We start from the raw sequence: 21,792 nt of genomic DNA, 5'->3' as shown, positions 1-21,792 counted from the left end.
CCTCTTATTTCACAAATTGAAGTTGCGTTACAATGTGATGATATAGAATAAAGTCTGTTTTAACCGATTTCCTATTTCTAGTTCTGCTATTAGACTTGTGTTCAGTCCAGCGAAACTTTGTAAGTCGTGTTGTCATAGCCACATAGCAGATACCACTAGGACATCAGAGTGCAAAGATTACATTTGCAGTATCACAAGTTGCATATGCTCGCAGATAAATCTGTGTGCCTGTATAATCTCGACTTATTTAACATCATTACAGCATTGGTATTCAAGGCAGTGGAAGGTACTACACTTTTTTTTTTTTTTTTTATAATTCCCATGCCTCCTTTAGTCATTGAGGAGTCTGTTTCAATAATAAAGTTTCTATTTATTATGTGATGCCTTGTCAACCACTCTTAATAGAATGTTTTCATCGTTGGATACTTGAGCATATATTCCATATCTTCTTTTACCACCCACGTATTCAATATCATCCCAATATAGCACAGCTTCAATTTGTGGTGTTAGAGGTTGCAGGAAGCCCCAGAAATGTGAGATGATATCTAAAGATATTAGCTAGGCGAGAATGGTTTTGGATAGATCAAGTTTATAATTTATCACCAAAAGAGTTGAAGTCAGAAAATGATTTAAACTGCTTTGTGGTCTGAATCATGACACTTCTTTATCTGCCCAATTATTATCTTTGACCATATGTTACATTCTTTCTAACAAGGTGGATGATTATTGTATTGATTATATTTCACAAATACAACATTGAAACTGTTTTCATACCAATATTAATGATGGAAAAACTATTGCATTTAAGTACAGCTAGGAGGGAGATGACGTGACCAGGTAGACCAAGCTTGCTGGCGTTTTGATATTGAGCCACCCATTGACTGCCAGTCCCCTGGGCCTTGTTAATCCCGACATTCCCACCCACTACCTTCCCCAACCAAAAAAACATTCTCCTGGGATCTCTTTGAGGTAGTTCAATTGGGTGGTAACATCAGACTGTGGCCTGCCAGTTTTCCTTTTCCTATTTGGTCTGCAGAGAGTTAATGGCTTAATTGCAGCTCTAAACATGCTGCTGGTGTAATCGAAATTTCTTGGGTCCGATTCATAGAGCGTTTTCCTATGGAAATGCAAAACGGCACCTTCTGAGGCACAGGGTGCGCAAGCACCCCGTCGTGTATGATTACACGAGCCCAACTGGTCAATCCAGGGTAGAGATACCAACTAACCAATACCATTAACAATTTCCTTCTCTGCATACACCTCTCAAACTCCAAACCAAACACAACCACAAACCTCCAGCACAACAAACCGCACGAACTTCACTACACTACAACAACAAAACAAAAACACACATAGACTCGCACATCCGCACACAACGACTACCGGCCGCATACACCCCAGGCCCAGCCGACGGAACCACCAGGCTAAGGCTGCCAACAGCACATCACTGCAATCTTGCACTTTTCCAGCCTTCACCCACTAACCACCTCTCCCTCCCTCTTTCAGAGCCGCCAGGGGACCACTCTGTGGTGATAGTGCGCGGTACAAATGTCCTTTAACATTAACATTTGGGATTGTGCCATTATAAAACACTTGAATCAGGCCCTAAGTGTGCATTCGGCCACTTGATGTATATCTGTTCCTAGCAGGAGATTCATGTTAAAAACAAGCATTTATTTCTTTAATTTATTTGTTTACATTTGTAAAGCGCCTAAACCCTGAGGCACCATGGCGCTGTTGTGAGACCAGTTACATGATACAATCTTAGCGAACTAAATAGTAAATTTCATATTAAAGGATAGAATAGCATGAATAGCAGATTAAGGACTGCAAACGGTGTTCAGAGGCCAGAAGGCCAGAGTGGGTGCTTATCGGTTCGGTGAAAAGCTATGTTTTAGAGCTATGCGTAATGTCCAGTAGGAGCGCTCAGATCTTAGTTCAGTGGGGAGAGAGTTCCAGTGGTTAACTGCTATCATTGGGAAGCTCGCCCCTCCTCCTTTTGCTCTTTTGGTATTTGGTAGGATGAGGCATTGGGCATAGGTGGACCTTACGGGTCTATTGGACTTGGATCTCTCAATTTTCTGGGCTAGGTTTTGCAGTGCTGAGTTGCTCAAACATTTGTGATCCATCGATAGCGTTTTGAAAATGATCCTTTCTTTAATGGGGAGCCAATGCACTTGGCGGCTGATATGTGATCTGACTTTGGGGATGCTTAGGGCCGCTCGAAGGGCATTTTTTTGGATTATGTGTAAGTTTATTAATGTTCTTTTTTGAGGTTCCTGCAAAAAGAGCATTACAGTAGTCCAAAGTTTCTCCTGTCGTTGCTCTGGCGATGATTAAGCAGCTCTGTGGGGTTAAGAATTTTCTTGCAGCGTTGATAAGTTTGGCTGTGTAAACTGCTGATGAGGCGATCGGGTTAACTTGTTTGGTGAGGGAGAACTCAGAGTCTATGTAGACCCCCAGTGTTTTTACTGCAGCTGATGCTCGGATCTGGAGACCGTCTATGTTGAAGGCATGTATTGGGGACCCGAGTCTCTGCAGCATTGCAGGTGGGCCTGTCAGTAGGATCTCGGCCTTGTAATAGTCATAGGTAGTTGGCTGCCATCCATGATAGTATCGTGGAAATAGATTTTATTAAGCAAACGTCTCTTCTTCGTAGCAGCCTGACAAGGGGAGGAGAATTTGGGTGTCATCGGCATAGTTGTAGAATATGCCGATTTCATCCAGGATGTCAAAAAGAGGTTTTGTGAATATGTTGTAGAGGGAAGGGGAGACATAGGAACCATGGGGGATGCCGCAGGGGATAGGGATGTGGGGCTGCTGCCAGTGTCTGAGAAGACTCTCATGGTTCTGTCCTCCAAGAAGGAGGCTATCCAAGATGTGGCATTTGGGGAGAAATTGGTTGAAGTGATGAGGTGGTGACATAGTGGGGTGGTCTACAAGGTCGAAGGCAGCCGATATGTCTAGCAGGAGAAGGATGGCTGGTTTGCTCTTGTCTCTGAAGTAATCGAGTTGGATTTTAATGTCTAATAGTGCTTTTTCAGTAGCATGGCCGGGACGGATGCCTGATTGTCACATACCTAGGATGTGGTTAGATTCGAGATGGGCTTGGATCTGGTTGTATGCTGCTCTGTCTAAGACCTTCAGCAGGAAAGGTACTGTCGTTATGGGGTGGTAGTTATTTGCCGCTGCAGCATACAATGACGGTTTCTTAAGTAGAGGGCAGACCCAGGATTCCTTGAGGCTCACTGGAACAGTCTTGTTGGCTTAGAAAGCATTAATATATTTTGTGATGAATTGCCCCAGGTGCTCTGAGCAGTCTTTGATAGTAGCTGCTGGGCAGATGTCACCCTTACAGTTGGAGGGTTTAAGGTTATTTAGGATGTTAGCTGTTTCGGCCTTCGATGATTGCCTGAATTTGAAAGCAGGTGCCGGGTGTACTTTGAAGGGGTCTGAGGGGATAGGGGTGTTGTTTCTTCTCTTTCTGATCAATTATTTTCTGTAATAGGGAGATTTTCTCACGTATAGCATTCTCAATGTTTGTGCACCACGTTTCGACGTCAGTGGGATTAGGTGGTGTGGTGGCTTCTCTGAGGATTTTGAACAAGTCCTTAGAGTTTGAGTTGGCATTCTCAATTCTAGTGTTGTATAATTGGGCTTTTGCAGCTGCAATAGCTTGCTTGTATTGCGTGGCAATTTTGTTAGTCTGTTTTTAGCATCTTTGTGGGCTGTTTTTTCCATAGTGCTTTTGCTTGTCTTTTCTTACTGCACAAGGTTTGAAGGTCTGCAGTGAACCAGGGGTTGAGGTGGCAGGTGGGCTTAGCCTTTCTGGGGATGAGAGACAACCAGATTGATGGCATTAGTGAGGGTGATGGCATATCGGTCAACTAGGGCTTGGGGTTGGTTACCTGTGGAGGTATTGAATTAAAAGGGCATGAGTGAAGGGGAGATGGAGTCTTTGGTGATTAGTCTCGAGCTACACAGAGTAGGCGGGAGTGTAGGTGACAGGCTGATAAGAGTTGGGCAGGAGAAGCTGATGATGTGGTGGTCCGACCATGGGCATGGGGTGTTGGAGTTGATGGTGACCTGGCTGTTCAGGTCTGTTTAGGTCAGAGGTCGGCTATCCAGCCGAGTCTTCTGCCTTGGTCGTGGGTGGGAGAGGATACGCAATGTGTGAAGCCAAGGTCTGAAAGTGCATTTGCTGCAGTGCTGCCCTACTGTGTCAGAAGGGCTGTGTAGGCCCAGGTTGAAGTCACCTAGGATTATGGCTCTGGTGGTGGATTTGATGTTGCTGCTTAGCATGTGTTTGATATGTTAATTGAAAGCTACTGTATGTCTTGGTTGCCGGTAGAGGATGTGTAGGGTGATGGAGTATGTTGAGGATGTGGTCAGTTTTACTGCAAGGTGCTCAGTGCTCCTCTGTGGAGTTGCTACAAAGTCTAACTAGAAGGGACTCCCTATAGATATGGGTGACGCAACCCCTTCGGGAGTTTAGCCTGTCGCACCTTATGATGTGTAGCCTGGTGTAAGGGCTAGTGAGAGTGCCCGGCCTGGAAGCCTGGTGGAGCCATGTCTCTGATGGCTAGGAGGTCTAGTTCTTCGGCAGTGATGAGGTCATTTATGTCTAGGGCGTGAGCCAGGAATGTCCTAGCTTTCATGAGGGTGCTCTGGAGTGGTTGGGATGTTTGAGAGGATGATTCTAAGGTAGGAATGGTGGCAGCCGTTGTTTTTTAGTTTTACGGTCACAGGTCCTGATGAGGTAGTAGGGTGGGAGTTGTCTGGGACTTGGTTGGGACGGTGGCGTGAAGATAAAGTAGTTGGTATATGTATGTGAGTGGGTGAACTGGGTGCTGACTTAAGAGTGAGGCCTGTGGTTGGTGTTTGGTGCTGCATCTAGTGCTTGCGTGAGAGTTTCTGAAGAAGACAAGAGGCTGGGAGGTGTGTGGGTGTGTCTCTGGTGGTGCGAGCGCACAATCTGGCGTTCCTTGCAGAGATGAGTGATTGTGGAGGTGTATTGTGTGGATTGGAGCATTCATGCGAGTGTATTGGAGGTGGGACGGTAGAGGAGCTGTGGACTAGCTTGTTGGGTGGTGCGGACCATTTACATGATGCGGGTATGGCAGTGTGTGGCCGATCGGCCGTGGCATGAGTAGCTGGGGCATGAGGATCAGTGGTAGGGGGATGGCGTACCTGGTGGTCTGTAGGCAGGTTTGGGAAGAGTGGTATAGGCGCGGCTTTGTAGGGCTCATAGATGACTCATAGGTGTGTGTAGAGAAGAGGCGGCTAGCGAGCCGGCTCGTCTCTTCACAGGCAGATGCTGATGTATCTTCGGAGGTAGAGGGGGACGGAAGCTTGTTACGGTGGGCATTGGGGGAATTTCTACGCGGTCAGAACGCGTGTGTGCGCTGTGGTAGGTAAGGAGGGTTGCGTGCGCAGACTTGGATGTGCCTGGTGCTATGAGTGGGCAATCGTTGGTGAAACTGTGTGAACAAAGCTAACAGTTTTGACTTGTGTATATTTATTAGATAGGCATTTGCCAAGCGCTACTATTGTATATTCCAAGGTAATCACAAGATGTTCTATATGTTGCCATCTTATAGCCATGTAATAGAATTATGGCAATGCCTGACAATTGCCTAACCCATTCCTAGACAAAAGCTAAAACTGGTGGTTTTGGCAATGCTTATTTATTTTGACTCTGTGGCAGAGAAACTCATTTGCCAAGTGTTGTCATATATGTATAAGGGAGAAGCTGGGTTACATATCCATCCCAAATGTCTGCTGTGTGTTTTGTAAGGAAGGCCTGGTATCAGTAAGACACACAAGTTACCACAGTTCAAGGGTGTTTACTGAACTTCAACAAGGGTGTGTTAAATGCTCATCTAATCCTAAACCTACAGGCGGTTCACTCGAGCATAGCACACTCTCTGGCTTCTTCGGCACGAGGATACAGTTAAATTACTAGCATCAGGGCCTTCTGTACCCAGGTCCCTTTACTCCTCAAAGTCCCTTGATTCAGAGGGCCTGATGTACCAAAACAAAGTTCCTTTCCTCTTTTCAATTCAGGTAATTCACTTTTAACCCTGGATCCCCCTCAGCCGGGCTCAGATCGCTTTTTATACAGTGATCATTATTTTGGATGCCCCTCTTCCAGGCTCAGATCCACTTTTCAATGTTCAGAGAATAGTCTTTCTCGTGTGACTCGCGGTTCACCCCGGATCCCCCTTAGCTGTTGCACAATTAGTCTCCCTCAGCCGGGCTTGGTCCAATTTCGGTTCCAATTAACTATCGAAGACTTTCAAATGTGCACTGGGTTTAGCTTGACCCATTGCAGGACCACTTCGATTTCACAATTCCTTTTTACATTTGCCACCAGTCAGTTGGATACCTAACCGAGACCTTCGTATGAGCACCCATGTGGCGCCGGACCACTCTATACATGGTATCAATCTTGGCTTCAAAAGTTCAGTCATTCCTTTGCTGTTCAATAATATTCACGTCTCTCGTCACATACGCTTCACATACTGTTATCTTCAGATTTCTCCATACAATGTGGCCGCTTGAAACCTTGGTTCTAACACAGACCGGTCTGGTATCAGTCTCCCCGACACACCGGCTGTGCTGACTTTACTGGCGCTGCTTTGTTGTAGGAGCCAAGGACAGTACCACAGCCCAAACGCTCCTCTCCGCCTTGGCTATCGACCCAGGACAGCCCCAGGTACCTCCGAGACACAGTGCAAGTTTCTTCAGCTTTAATTCCAGGTCTTATGTTTCTTATTCTCGAAGGCTCGTGAAAATAACGGTTTTCCTCTGAAAAGGTCAAGGGCACTTCCCTCCTTGCAGCCCTCTCTGGTCTTGCTGTTCTCCTTGTATTAAACTGCCATCTTGGAACTGCTGCTTCCTCGTGTGCTTCAGCTTGCTCAGAGTGTGCTTTCGTACTCTGCCTTTTATCTGTGTGGGGAAGTGTGATGGAAGTCGGGTGTGTGTAATGATCAGTAATTGTCAGGTATATTGCTTGGGTGTTATTTGGTTTTCTCTCACAGTGAGCTGTCCGTGAGAAAGTGTTTGTGTTGGTAAAGGGGGCAGGGCAGGGAGGTTGAGTTGCAAAGTATCCTACTTGGTAGGATGGGGAAAATGCGTTACATGGAAGGGGGATATTGCGTCTCACTCCCTGGAGACCCCTCACGCAGGCAAGTGATGGCCGTGTACTGGCCACCTGGATGGCAGATACCTGGGGACTAGCGGGTGGGACACCTTCAGGTTTCTCAGTGTCTGTCTGCATGCTGACTAGTGCAGTTCAAGAAGTTACCCATTGCATGTAACACTACGAGTGTGTACTCCAAGAGGCTGGTTAGAGCCTCTCTCATCGAAAGCTGCTGCAGGAGATGGGCACAGAGTCTGTTCTCTGTCCCCCTGCTGGCTGGTATGATGCAGTGGTGAGCACAAATTGAGAAAATCTGAGAGTGCACTACTGACAGCACAAAGGAGGGGTCATGGGAGGGTGGGGGGCGACTGTAATCGGAAAATGCTGATAAACCAAATATATTGGCTATGTCAATATTTATTGTATGTTGCCTTATGTGTGGAAGTGCAGTTTGAAAAGGAGAAAAGATGCTGCTGTGCAAAGAGGATTGTAATTATGTAACTTTTCATGCATAAAACGGGCACTAGTCCATGCCTAAAATATAGCGTTGTCAAAGAACATTCATTCTTTGGAAATTTATGTATGTTGTTGGTTCCAGTTAGACTGTTTTTTTTTTTTTATTATGTTCCTTTTCCTTACTCTCCATTAGCATCTATCAGTGAGGATGAGCAGGGCATTATACCCCGTGCTATGGCTGAAATCTTCCAGCTGATCGATGAGGAGGACTTGCTTGATTACTTAGTCCGCGTGTCCTACTTAGAAGTGTACAAAGAGGAGTTCAAGGATCTTCTTGAAGTGGAGACATCCAGCAAGGACATTCAGATCCGGGAGGATGACAAAGGAAACACTGGTAATGACTCTGGGCTTTCCTCTTTCTGTGCACATTTGTACGTTCAATCCCAATTTTCAGAGCCTACAATTTGCTGTCCTTCACACATTCCTCACTGTGAACCTAATCTGTATCCATGTTTGGTGATAGCAAATTTATTCTTGGAAGGTTTTGGCTTGGATGCTGGAGTGAGAATCTTCACCCTGATTTTAGACTTTCTTCACTCACATGATAGGAAAACATCCAGTCCACTATGATAACTGGATGTGTTTTCATTAATACTTTTCATGTGAGTCGTAACAATCTCAGTATGGCGCCTCTCTCTTTATCCTGAGAGAACAGGCAATAAAATAAGAAACTAGGCAACATTTAAATGTGTTTTTCTTAACCAATCAATCGTGTATATACATAATTGTTTCATTTTTAATGGATTCTAATAATTGATGCCACTTTAGTTTAAGGTTCCTGGAATTTGTTAGGGGCCATTGTTCAGCCCCAAAATGCACACAGTCTAAGAAGTAACCACATTAATCTGCTTTAGATATTTAATAGCTTGCTGATGTGTACATTAAGGCCATGTTTATTTTTTCCTTTTTTTAGTGCTATGTGGCGTTAAAGACATTGAAGTGGAGGGGCTGGATGAGGTATTGAGCCTTTTGGAAATGGGCAACACCGCAAAACATACAGGTGCCACTCAGATCAATGCAAAATCTAGTCGCTCTCATACCATCTTCACTGTCACCATGGAACAAAGGAGGGGTATGTGCCGTGCTGCTCCTCTTACACGCAAGGATCATGGTCCAGTTCTTGACATGGGGCAGGTGCTCTCATCCAAGTTTCATTTTGTGGATTTAGCAGGATCGGAGCGCATTATGAAGACTGGGAATACAGGCGAACGATTGAAGGAGAGCATTCAGATCAACTCGGGACTTCTGGCCCTGGGCAACGTGATCAGTGCCCTGGGGGACTCGAAAAGGAAAAGCAGCCACATCCCATACAGAGATTCTAAAATCACAAGGTAAGGTATGAGTGCTACTCTGAAGGCGCGTCCAAGAGATTTGGCCTGCTTTGGTAAGAGGTGATTAGTTTTGTACACTGCAATCCTAAAATTATAACTGTGGGAGCATGCCACAATAATATGTAAATTGGACATAGAAGAAAGGCTTAAATGCAATCATTTGGGAAGCTAGCAGTAACGTGTGACTTGCTGTGATTGGTACTTCATTTCTTCGAAGTGTAACTATGGTTTGGTTGAGACGGGTGAATGTATAATTGCAGCAAGCTGTTTTTTCCAGTAGGGCCTGAAATGTTCTATAGAGGAGCAACAGCTTGGGAGTAGAAACGCATGTCCTTCATATGTATGCCAATCAATGCTGTTTTGCATCTGGGTTCCAGATACAGTTAAGTAGTGGGAGTAAAATGTGTATTTATTTTTGGGTGGCTTGGTGGGAGGGGGGGAGGAGTAATTTCCATTCCGAATGGGGTATTTTTCAGGCGAGTAAAAATGTGTTTTAACTATTAAATGAAAGAAGAATGCCTTTTAAGCTATCCTTATTTCACCTAGCAGTTCATGCAGCATAGAAGATGCAGTTTACCTTACGGTTTCTCTTCGGAACAGGCCGAAATATTACATCTCCTTCCTGTGTCCGTGCTTTGCTGGTGCTACTGATCTGACCATATCTGTTGAATTGTGCCCTGTTTTATTTTAGGGAGTAACGGGTATGTATGTTGAAGTGACCGCCTAGGAGATTGTATGTATTTATTTAATGTCTCTTTATTTGTATATCTCCCGCTAAACGGCCTCATCAGTCCTACAATGCTCCACACCCTTCAAATCCTCCACATTCTCTCACTCACATTTTCATTCATTTTGTAGATTAAAACTAATACATACCACACATCTGCCCTTTATCCATCAGCAACATAATCCTTCAAACCAGTTAAATGCTTGCTTTGTCTGCTGGGTCTCCTGCAATCCTTTCCTACATCTCTTCCCTCTGTTGCTTGTAGGGAGGTTTCAAGATTGTGGGACATGCAACACAAACTTGCATGGAAACTTATGAGGTCTGCTAAATGCGTTTCTCTGCCTGCATGAATTCTCTCGACTCCTATGACCATTCTTCCAATCTTCATTTATGTCTACCTGTGAGTTTATTCTGTCCTTATTGTCTCTCTTCTCCTATGATTCTCATCAGTTTTATTGCAGGTTATTTTTCCTCCATGTTTGGAAGACCACCTACTCTGTTCATGTTCCTCACTCTACCATCTGTGCAGACCGCATTGTGATGAGTAGCCTTCATTGACCTGGACAACCTCATGTCTCCTCCTTGTAGAACTCTGGGCAGCTTTATCCTCACCCGCTCTCCAACCTCTAGGATCCTTTCCTTTACCCCCTTTCTCTCACACCACACTTTATCTTCGTGTCAAGCCTTGCTTATATCATGGTTTCTAGTTCCAAATGGGTCAAACCTGCCCACTGCACAGTTTGGTAATGGGGTGGTTCCTCCTGCTCATCTCGAATGGTGACACTCTCGTGGTAGACTGGGATAATAACCCTGTGAGCCACTACTCTCTAAAATGGTCTGCAGGTCCTGATTAACCACCCATGCCTATATATGTCAATATTTGATTATTTTGTTAAATCTCTTTTGTCCCATTCGTTTGTGGACAGTAATCCGAGGTAAGACCTTGTTCAAAGCCATTCTTTGATGCATTGTTTCATCTCTATTGACCTGTACTGTACACATTATACATTTATAGCTGTGCACGTAGCCTGGGGGCATCTAGGCACTAGTTACAGTAAAGGACCAAGGATGACTGAGCGGTAGATGTTAATTGAAAGGTGGCTTTTCAGCTTCTTTCTGGACGTCTGGTATGAAGGTTCAACCCGCAGGTGGGGAGGGGGGGGGGGGGATTGTTTGAGAAGGTGACCGCCCGGACTAGGAAACTGTCCCTCCAGCTCTTTTGTGGTTGTATCTGGGTGTCTCCAGGCAGTGTTTGTTGGGAGACCGCTGCCGTCTTGTGGGGGCTTGTTTTTTTACCTTTTGGATAAGGTATGTTGGTGCATGGCTGGCTAAGCATGCGTGACTGATAGAAAGTGTTTTGAAATTCTCTCCCTGACCGAGAGCCAGTGAAGGGATCTCCTCATTTCAGAAATGTGGTCATGTTTGTCTAGGTCTGTGGCTGCTCTGAGGGCATTATGCTGAAGCACTTGCAGTTAAGTGCCACAGATTAGAGGGTTGCCATAATCCAGTTTGGATCCAATGAATGCTCGGGTGTTGTTGGTTCGGTTTTCTGTAGACGGGAATGGCTTGCTGGCATTGATCAACTTTGTGACGTAGAGGCAATGTGGTTGATCGGCTGTGACATGTTGAAGGTAGCATCCAGGTAGAACCCCCCCGAACCCTATTTTTTTTTTTTACTGCAGAGGCAACGGGGATGTTGTTGTCGTCAATAGTGAAAGATTTGAAGCTCTTATCGAGATTGGTGAGGCGGGCTGGGGAGCCAATGATCAGTAATTCTGTCTTTTCATCTTTCAAGCCAAGGCTGTGTGTAGCCATCCCATTTTGAATGGTCTCGTAGATTACATTTACCATGGCTGTGTCTTGGGAGTGGTTGCCGCATAGGTGGGATGAGGATTTGAGTGGTCATCAACTTAGTTTGTCTAACATGTGTTGAGGAGGTCTAAGAGAGGCTTTGTGTAAATATTGTACTAGGTGGGTGAGACACAATGATGGGAGTAGGGGTGGCTGCTGCGTCGCCAGCTAAGACTCTTGATGTTCTGTTGGACAGGAAGGAGGCAATCCCTTTGGCGGCTTCAGGGGAGAAGTGCACAGGGTTGGTGGGAAAGTGTGTGGTGGTCGACAAGGTCAAAAGCTGTTTAGTCAAGAAGGAGGAGGAGCGAGAGCTTGCCTGAGTCGATAGCATCATCCAGTTGTTTTTAAGTTGATGAGGGCTGTCTCAGTGCCGTGTCTGGGGCGGAAGCCTGATTGCCGGGTGTCTACGATTTTGTGGGATTCAAGGATGTCTCGGATCTGGAGTTAGGCAACTCTGTGGGTGATTTTCAGCAGGAAGGGGACAGTTGTGATGGGCTGGTAGTTGGTGGGGATCTTGGGGGCTAAGGATGTTTTTTTTTTTTTTTTTTTTAGCAGGGGAGACCTCCAAGATTCCTTGAAGGCGGTGGGCACCGAGCAGGTTGCAAAGAATGAGTTTGTGATGGCTGTGATGAGTGGGAGTAACGGCTCTGCACAATCTTTGACAATGAAGGCTGGACAGATGTCCTTTTTACAGCAGGATGTTTTAAGACCCTTGATGATGGTTCCCAGGTCAGAGACTGAAATAGGTTGGAATTGTAAACGTGGGATGTCCAGGTTTGATTCTGGTTGCGCGAGTGGTGGCAGGGGTGCTGTCACATGGGAGTGCTTACTATTAATTTTGACTTGTAGATGGCTAATTTTTCCAATGAGTGTCCTGGACGCTATCGCACCAGATGTTATCTTAAGTGATGATGGGAGGATGACTGTTTTCGGTAAGTAATATATTCGGGTCACCTTCCATTTTGGAATACCTCAGTTAAAAATGTTATTACTGTATTCATGGTAGTGTTTCTCTTGTTATTTTCTAGTCTACCCATCTCAGTACAAGATCTGTTAATATTATGCAAAAGGCCCCGCAATATCCATATCCACCCTTTCCCATGGTCTCTATTGCACTGCCATTTTAGTCAATGGTATTTCTCGGGTAGTCAAGACCTTCTCGCTGTTGTTGCATAGTATGGAGTTCCTAACCCTTCCCTCAAACTGAAAATCACATCATGCCCGCCAATTGTCAGCCCGTAATCCACTGTTTAGTGTTTGTTATTCCTTGGTGCTCTTCATGGGCTAGTTCTATTATTTTAACTCTCACACCCACAGGCGGGTATCATGCAGTCTCCCATGAAAATGTCCTTCTATCGGCACTCCTTCTAGACACCTTCAATTAGAGTGTTCTTCCTTATTGTCTTTCCTCATACCTACATCTTGGACCTCTTTAGAAACCACTTTCCGCTCAAGCATCAACACATTTCATTCTGCTCCCCCCTAAGCCCTCCCCACCCTGATATTTTTACTCTTCCACTGTAAACCATGACAGTCTGATCGAATGTTCTTCCTCCCCGGTACATATTCAACACTGAAAGTGTACTCTTATAATGGTGTCACCCGTCTTCTAATTGTTGCTGATAATCTGTCTAGCCTGTTCGATGCTTCTTTTAAATGTTTCTGGTCTACACGTACTTCAAATGGAAGACTCCATAAAAAAGGTTCTGAACTGGTGTATTGCCCACTTGACAGCAAGCAGTTCCTTCTCTACAGTCGAGTATTTGGTTTCTGCCCAAGCGCAATAAATAATTTTTCTCCACTAATCTGAACTTCTGTAGTGATTGGGTCCAGGGCTGATTTTTATTATAGCAAATTCTCTGTTGCATGCGTCTGACCAATTAAAATGTGTATTGTACTTGTTTGGTTATCTCCTATGTATGGTTTCATCCGAAAGTTTAAGATAAACTGTCTGCAGTATTCCACCATACCTAAAAACAAGCACAGTTCATCTGTCTCCTTTGGTTTTGGTGCTTCCTTAATTGCATCTTTTCAAGGTTCAGTACCTTTTAGCAGAGTTTAGATATCCCAGATATTCAATGCTATTCCTGTTGAGCTTATGTTTGTTTTTACTCTGTGTCAAACCATGCTCTTAAAACTGTCAGTTCTTCTCAACACAATACCGTTTCTTCTGAATTTAGGTTCAGTTGAATTTTTAATTTCTTCAGGTGTGGCCAACTGAGCAAAGGGGGGCTCTTTTCTTGGTGGCATAAATCTTGCCTGCCTTTGAACATCAGTTCTACTGAGAATCAAGCCATGATTTATATCTTTATTCCCCCATACAACACCGGTTTGGTGTCAACTTAATTAAGTGTCTCGCCATTCAGCGCTGAATCGAATATTGTTTTTGGGAGAAGCATATACTTAACATCTGAATCTATCATGATCACTTGTATGCTGTTTATGGACACAGTGTAAATTGGTTCATCCAGCTCTTCCGCCTCTCCAACTGCGAAAACAGCCTCTTCTGGTTCATTGTACATCTATTCTACTAGATTCAATTCTGTATTTGTCCTGCATCACCTTTCTAGGTGCCCTTTACGTTTACATTTGTTTCAAACAATATTAATTGCCAGGCAGTTTGGGCTACTAGTGATGTGTCCTGGTACTTCACATCTGTAACAGCTCTGCCGAGTGTTTATCTGGTTCCTTGCCAATACTGGCTGAAAATGCAGGTGCACTGAAATGTAAGGATGTTCTCCCCAGAGTGGGAGTTTTCGTTATAGGTTTGGACTGCAGGTTCATGGTCACATTTTTGTCTATTGTGCTTTTTTCCATTTTCTTCCCTGATATTGTTACTGCATCGGAGTATTTTTTTCCAAAGGTCTCACATACTTGGTGTGTTGTACCTCTTTGACTATCCGTAGTACTTCTAATTTTGAATTGCCCTTTGATTACAATTATTCTTTTATTTTGATCTCATTGCCTTCTAACATAAATTGGTCCAGTAGTCTCATCAGTCAGTTGCCCAAAGTTCAGGTTCTGACTAAAACCCCTCGGAGCTGTAATAAATTGTTCTGCTGTTTCACTTTCTTCTTGCTGCAAGTTCCCAAATACGTATCTTTGTAGGGTTCTGCTCCGATTTGTGTCATGTTTTCTAATTTCGTAATGCTTTTTTTCACATTCATTAAGATTTTGCGCTTCCTCTTGGATGAGTTCTGGCAGATAATCGCATTTCTGGCAGACAACTGGCATTTCTTGACCAGCAGTTCCTGTAATAATCATGTTTTACTTTCAGCTTTGTAGTTTGTTCCACACATTGCATTAGCATAGCGTTCAAAAGATTTTTTTTTCTTCTATCTCTTACAAGCTATTGGTGGTTCTCCCAGTGATTTACACAAAGCGGCGCGAACGATGACCCTGTCCACAGAAAAAAACGGCACTTTGATTGCTTTGAAATAAAACCAACAAAAAACTGATGTGAAATGTCGCAGAGCGGAGGATAGTTCAGACGTTTGGATGGAATTACGATTATGTGGTTTCAAAAGCACTTGCACTTTAAGACCACATGTGAAAATGCTATTATGTTCAATACCGTTCGTTTTTGTTATGGTTTAAGAATCGCAACAGTATTTAATGAGAACTGGCATTTTAAATACCCAGTATGCGCATCAGCACTTTATAGCTAATACTTCTCGCTGTGGCATAGGCTAATCTAGTTTACTCTTGAGTAGCTGTCGAAATTGCATACTTTTTGCAACATTCCTCTTTAAAACCATACCGTTATTTTAACATTTCTTCAAAGTTTTTCTATCCCCGATTGTTAATTGGTATGTGTTATGAATGCCATAGAAATGCGGGTACCAAATAGTTTTAGAGTACACTGGTATTAATGTTGATTTGAAGGCATTTACAATTTGATGCCACATATGAAAATGCCATGAGTTGCATACCATTGTTCTATGCGATGTCTTTAAGAAAAAATAGTATTTGAGGAGCACTGGCACTTTTTTTTAATTTTAAATTCTTTTTATTGAATTTTACTGTATTGAACAACAGCACAAAACACCAAAAAAACAGAGAAAACATTCCCTCCCAACCCGTCCCGCCACCCCCGAAAGTGACGAGCATTCAAAGTCCACATCCACCTCGTTCCAGACACTTCCTCCGCCCTATTGTAGCTCAAGCAGTCTCAAGCGCTGCGGACACCATACCACTTTATAGTCCTCTTTAAGGAAAGCTATAACCTCCCCCCAATCCGCAGCAAAACTTTGCACTTTATCTTCCATGGCGTAAGTTGCCCACTCCAAGGCCAATATGTCCCAAACTTTCCATAGCCAATCCTGTTCCAAGGGGCTCACGGGGCTCTTCCACCTCTGAGCTATCAACAGCAAAGCCGCAAGGGTCAGGATTACTTTTGCTTTCTCCCTTCCTCTTATTCCCCCCTCACTTCAGTCCCCACTGATGCCCAAGAGGATCTGCATTGGAGATAGTCTCCCCCGGGCCAAAGGCCTGTTCCTGTGCCCTTTGTACATCCGCCCAGAAAGGTGCAATCTTGGGGCACTTCCACCACACATGGTCAGCTGTGCCCGCCATGCCACATCCCCTCCAACAACTGCCCGATCTCGCGGGAAACATCTTGTGGATCCGGGCCGGAGTATAGTGCCACCCAAATACCAGCTTATACCATGCTTCCTGGAGCTGAGACGCTCTAGCCAGTTTAGGTATCTTTCTCCATAATCTTTCCCACTCCGTCCTACTGATTTCTCTCCCTAGCGCCTTTTCCCATTTCTGCATATAGGCCCACTGAGGCTCCGAAAGCGAAGAATTCAAAATCGTATAAATATTGGAGATAAGGCCTTTTGTACCGTCATTGGTTAATAGAAATCTTTCAAACTGTGTAGGTTCCCTAGTTGCTGCCATCCTGACTCCGGGGTGAAGTACCCAATGTCTTATCTGAGCGTATCTCAGCCTTTCCTTCTCTTGTATCGCAAAGATGCGTTTACAATCTTCGAACGACAGCAATTCCCCATCTCGGAACATGTCACATAGCTTTCTGCACCCTCCCTCCTGCCACCTCTCAAAGGCCCCCCTTCTCCAGACCCGGGGTAAAGTCACCATTAGCAAAAAGCGGTGTAAATGGGGATGGGTATGTAGTGATTCCCCTAGCACGCATCATATTATCCCAGGTATCTGCCATTAATTTAGTTATAGTGCTTTCGTAAAGGTGCTAAGGTCTATGCTCTTTAGGAAGCCAAAGCACTTCCGCAAGATCGCAGTGCGCCACCACCCTATCCATTCTCACCCAAATTTTCTCCTGCGGACTTTCCTCCCCCCTCAACCATTCCCTAATAATTCGCAGCTGGGTGGCTTCGTAATACCGCCGAAGGTTAGGTAAGGCTAGGCCCCCTTGCCCCTTGCGAGCCATCAATATACTCCCACTAACCTTCCCACCCAAATTCCTTAGTCAAAGTCCCCAGTTCTTTGAAGAAACTCGAGGGAACAGGCTGCGGAATCGCCTGGAATTAATATAACAAGCGTGGGAGTGTGACCATCTTCACCGCTGCAATCCGCCCTAACCAAAATACTCTGAGCCCTCTCCATTTTTGGTAATCCCTCCTGATCGCTTTGAGGAGGAAAATTCGCCGAGTACCACCCAGCTAGTGTTGTCGTGAGGCGCACCCCTTAGTATCTAATCCCTCCGGGGCTCCATAGTAGCGGAGTACTATCCTTTAATTCGTCCCGTTCCTTTCCCCTAAGCGTTAAGTGAGCACTGGCACTTTAATCTTTACAGTTTATACTTTTTGTGGCAACGGTTAATTATGTTGATTCTGAGTGCTTGTGGCATTAACATAGATTTTGCAGTACCACTGTTTAAACATCATTGCATATTTCATTTTCCTAATGGTTTTTATTCTAGTGAGTACAGGAATAATCAAAGTAGACAAAGCAATATGTTGCTATAAGCATGGCTGTGTTGCTTTCACTTGTGTAACCTCGACAAAGCACGTCTTAGTGTGAAATGTGTTGGTTTCTTTTCATCTGTCCACCTAGTGATTAAGACTGTTACATGTTATGCAGTGCCTGGACTCTCTTTGGAGTCCAGACACTGCACTTTATTTTCTCTGTAGAGCAGAGTTATCGTTCACGCCGCTTTATTTGTATAATGACGTACGCGCTGGGTCTAGGCACATACATAACAGGCACCCAAGTGTGGCTGAATGGTCCGTCTTAAGTGCTCGCTGTTGAGCGCATCTTCCTGCACATCAATTTGGACTTTTTAATATTTTTTTAGAGGGAAAAGGATGGCACAGAAGTGACCAAGATGGCACTTCGGATTCCAAAAAAACTGTCAATGAGGCAGAAGGAAGGAGTTATTAAATTTTAACATTTATTCAAGCACAAGGCGTAGAAAGAGACGCACCCCATGACTCGTTTTGCACCAAACACAGTGCTTGATGAATACATAAATATATACGTGGCAGTGCTCCAGATTAGATTTGAAATGGGTAGTATTATCTTTTGAAGCTGGGAGCAAAATTATTTTTGGGGGGTAAAAATGTAAGTGAAATTCCCAATTGGAGTATTTTATAAGCGAGTAAAAATGTTTTAACAAATGTTTTTGTAATATTGATTTCTTTACACCTAGTTATTCATGCACATTAAAAGATACATGTGCACGTCTTCCTAAAAACAGTTAAAATGGTAGTTTCTTCCTGTGGTACTACTGGTCCAAACATCATGTATTTTTCTTATTTTTTTGCTGGTGGTATTTTTACTGCCTATTTTTATTTTTTGGGAGTATTTCCCAATTTCTGGAAAGTAAAAGTCACCATTGCATCCCGTGCGTGCGTGCGTGCGTGTGTGCGTGCGTGCGTGTGTGCATGCATGCATGCGTGCGTGTGTGCATGCATGCATGCATGTGTTGTTTTAAAAGGTTTAAAAAGAAAACCTTTTGTTCGGGAGATTTATCAGTTTTATGCTTAATCCCTCTCCTTGTGATACCCCCAACACTTTTTGGTGGATTTATGGAACTTTTTCTTTTTTCTACTGAATGAGGGGAACCCTTTTCCCCCTCATTCATTCTTATTTGCTCTATTCTTATTTGCTATGACTTTTGGGACCTCTGGTCTTTCTGTATTACCTTATTCTATGGAGTCTGCTTTCCCCATATCTCTTACAGGCATCTGTGTTACACTTTTGCAGCACACAGCCCACTATGTGCAGCGCTGCTGGGAACCCTTTGGGTTCTCCTTTGATATTCTTTGACTATCCTTAAAAACGACTGTTCTTAAGGATGGAGGGGTATGTTGTATCCTTCCTAAAACTTTAGTTTATGAGAGATTAGCACACACCACCTTATGTGGAGTGCTAAGTGGATATCTAGTATCCCCTACTCTCTGCTCCTGTGACGTTTTGGTCACAGTGACGACCCTATAGTTATGGCTGGTGTCAGTGGATGTGTTCTACCAAATCTTGTGCTATTTTCTACTGCAGACTGTATTCACAGTCTCGGTTATGCACCACAGGGTCACCTATGTTCCAACATGGTGGCTAATTCATTTTTGCCATTTCTTGTCTGGTTGTCCTCTGTTAGCCCTTCTTCTAGCATTATGGGAGGGGGAGGTATGAAGGTGAGTTTTGCCTTTGATGGGATCTGTTAAAATGGATTTCTAAACTCTGACCTGATGGGTAGACGTTTAGGAGGCCATCCTAGTTTAGTGGAAATGGGGGAACCTTCTGGACAAACTGGATCAATCTACGGTAGCATGGCAGGCGGTCAAGACTAAGTCTCAGGAGGGGGTGAGAGTGATCGGAAGCCCACAATTATCATACACAGTAAATCTCCACAGAATACTCTTCAATAGATGTATATCAAAAATACATTTATTGTAGGCCTTTGTAACTGAACACAACAAACCACAGTAATAATAAAACACTTACCACACACGACTTACACTATGTACCATATATACACAACTGGCCTCATTACACGGTAGGCACTAAGGGATTACCGGTACCGGTAAGGTCACTGGTGCCGGTAATCCCTTAGCGCCCTACTATGAAGTCCCTCAGCGGGTCCCGTCCTTTACGCCTGGACCCGCTAAGGGACTTCAGAGCTAATAACGGTACCGCAAATTGCGGTACCGTTATTAGCTCCTTCCCCATTCCCATTGAGCCCTATGGGGGCTCGAATGGGAATGGGGAATGGTATTTGGCATGGGGATTTACCGGGTCCTCCAGGGTTGGAATGACCCGGTAAAGCCCCATACCGCCTACTCGGACCCGGTATGCGGTAAGGGAGTAGCCATGCCGCTAATAGCGGCATGGTTACCTCCTACCGTGTAATGAGGCCCAATGTGTTTAGATTAATGCAGATGAAAGGGAAGAAAATAACCACAACCTGCAACAGAAGAGGAGTTCAACACAGATACCGCATTAGGCAGTTCTTCAAAGTCAAACCCTAACTTAAGCAGTCCAGCTCTAAGAAGTGAGGAGTCTTATGCTGAACAGTACAGTAGTGTGTTAACAATGCACAATTGTGTGTAAAGCAAAAAGCGGGTTCTCTTCAGGGAGCTGTAGCTGTTTAGGAAGGGGGTTGAAGTGATGAAGAATAAAGCCCCAATCCTCAAGGGGCTACCCTTGCAGGCAGGGGTGTTGGTAGGTCTGGAAAATATCTGGGGCTAAGCTAATGTCGGGACTGTTGGGGCTTGGGGCTAGCTACCCTTTTGGTTGTAGTCCCTGAGCTTTTATCCGGTGCTACAACCAAAAGACCTCGGGCTTTAGCCCCCTCAGCCGCCCCCCTACCCCCTCAGCAACGCCTCTGCTTGCAGGTAAAGCGTCCTTCAGAGTTCAGGAATAGCTGTGGAGCGCAGGCTAACCCAGCTAAGGTGAGTATCTTTTCAGGGATTTTCGTGCGTAAAACAAATAGATGTGCCAGGGGGCCACCGGTAAGTGATGCAAGTACCCAGAGGTCTGCAGCCACTTACAGCGACAGTCACCACAGCTGGGCGACACTGGTGCTGCAAATACTTGTTGCGTGGTGCACTCTCATAAACTGTGACCCGGAGGAGCCAGGACAACGGGTTTTGGCAGGAGGGCCCATGACCATAGGTAAGCGATTCCCAATGTCTCGAGTCTCAACTCCGGACGGCAGCGCTACTGTATGATAACCGAGGTTCGAATTGCAATTCTCGCCCGAAGAAATAATATCCGCATTGTAGGATTGCCAGAGGGAATCGAGGGGCCTAACCCTACGGAATACGTTGAAACTGTTACTGCAGGAAATAACCGGAGGGGGGTTGATCCAGGGGTTTGCGGTGGAAAGAGCGCACAGGGCTCTGATGAGGAGGCTGCTGCCAGGAACCCCCCCCCCCCCAGGCCAATAATTGCTAAGATCCTGAATTACCGGGATCGGGAAAAAATTCTTGAATTCTTTCGGAAGGGCGGAACAATAGAAAAGGGGACAGCGAAGATAACCGCATACCCACACTACACCTTGCAGGTGCAGCGCAGACAAATGAACGACAAATGAACTTTGGGGCTGTGAAAAGAAGACTGCATGAAATAGGCCACAAGTATATGCTGATCTATCCGGCCAAGCTGAAGGGGTTCCACAAGAACAGATCTTTGTTTTCTGAAACTCCGGAGGAGGCTATGGGGTGGCTGGGCACGCAGAGCTGCCCCCAAGAATCGGGTATCCAGACAGGAGATGGAGAAGATAAGTAATATGCGGCTGTGGCATCCAGGGTGACATAGCGCGAGACACTGGGACTGGAATATAGTACTAGACATGGTTTATGGGAAGGTGCTGTTTGGACTACACATGCATGCACGATCCGATAGAGCTGAGACACCTTATTCACATTGCGGGAGCCCCTCGGAGCCAACCCTTGTACCCCCATAGCGTCAAGCTATTTAGGTCACCGGTAGCCCGGTGACACCCTGCTGGGTTCCTGCCCTCGGCACTCCGAGGCAGGACCAGACGCGGGTGGGCCTGAGATCCAGGGATGGAGCTGGTCATTTGTTGGGGTTGGTTGGAGAGAGGGGGGAGGGAAGGGGTTGTGTGCAGTGGGTTGAAGTTGGGGAAGGGGAGGTTGTTGGGTGTGGGAGGGACATGAGCCAAACTCTCATCAGGAGCGGAATGGGAAACTGGGGGGAAAGGTGGGATATCAAGTAGATTGTGTTTGGTAGTCTTAGAGTGGTGACCTGGAATGTGTGGGGCCTCAATAGTTACTTAAAAC

General features: G+C 45.1%; 1 protein-coding gene across 1 annotated transcript in view; it reads left to right on the top strand.

Annotated features, from left to right (window-relative positions):
• The window catches only part of KIF7 (kinesin family member 7), a 797,909-nt gene that overhangs the window by 66,187 nt on the left and 709,930 nt on the right, over positions 1 to 21,792 (top strand). The window contains exons 2-3 of the mRNA XM_069624313.1: positions 7,794 to 7,994; positions 8,574 to 8,991. Coding sequence (XP_069480414.1) covers positions 7,794 to 7,994; positions 8,574 to 8,991 — 619 coding nt within the window. The remainder of the gene's footprint in view (positions 1 to 7,793; positions 7,995 to 8,573; positions 8,992 to 21,792) is intronic.

This window comes from Ambystoma mexicanum, chromosome 11, assembly GCF_040938575.1.
Source record: "Ambystoma mexicanum isolate Mex_15411 chromosome 11, UKY_AmexF1_1, whole genome shotgun sequence".
Lineage (NCBI taxonomy): Eukaryota > Metazoa > Chordata > Amphibia > Caudata > Ambystomatidae > Ambystoma > Ambystoma mexicanum.
This window is presented reverse-complemented; position numbering and strand designations above follow the sequence as displayed.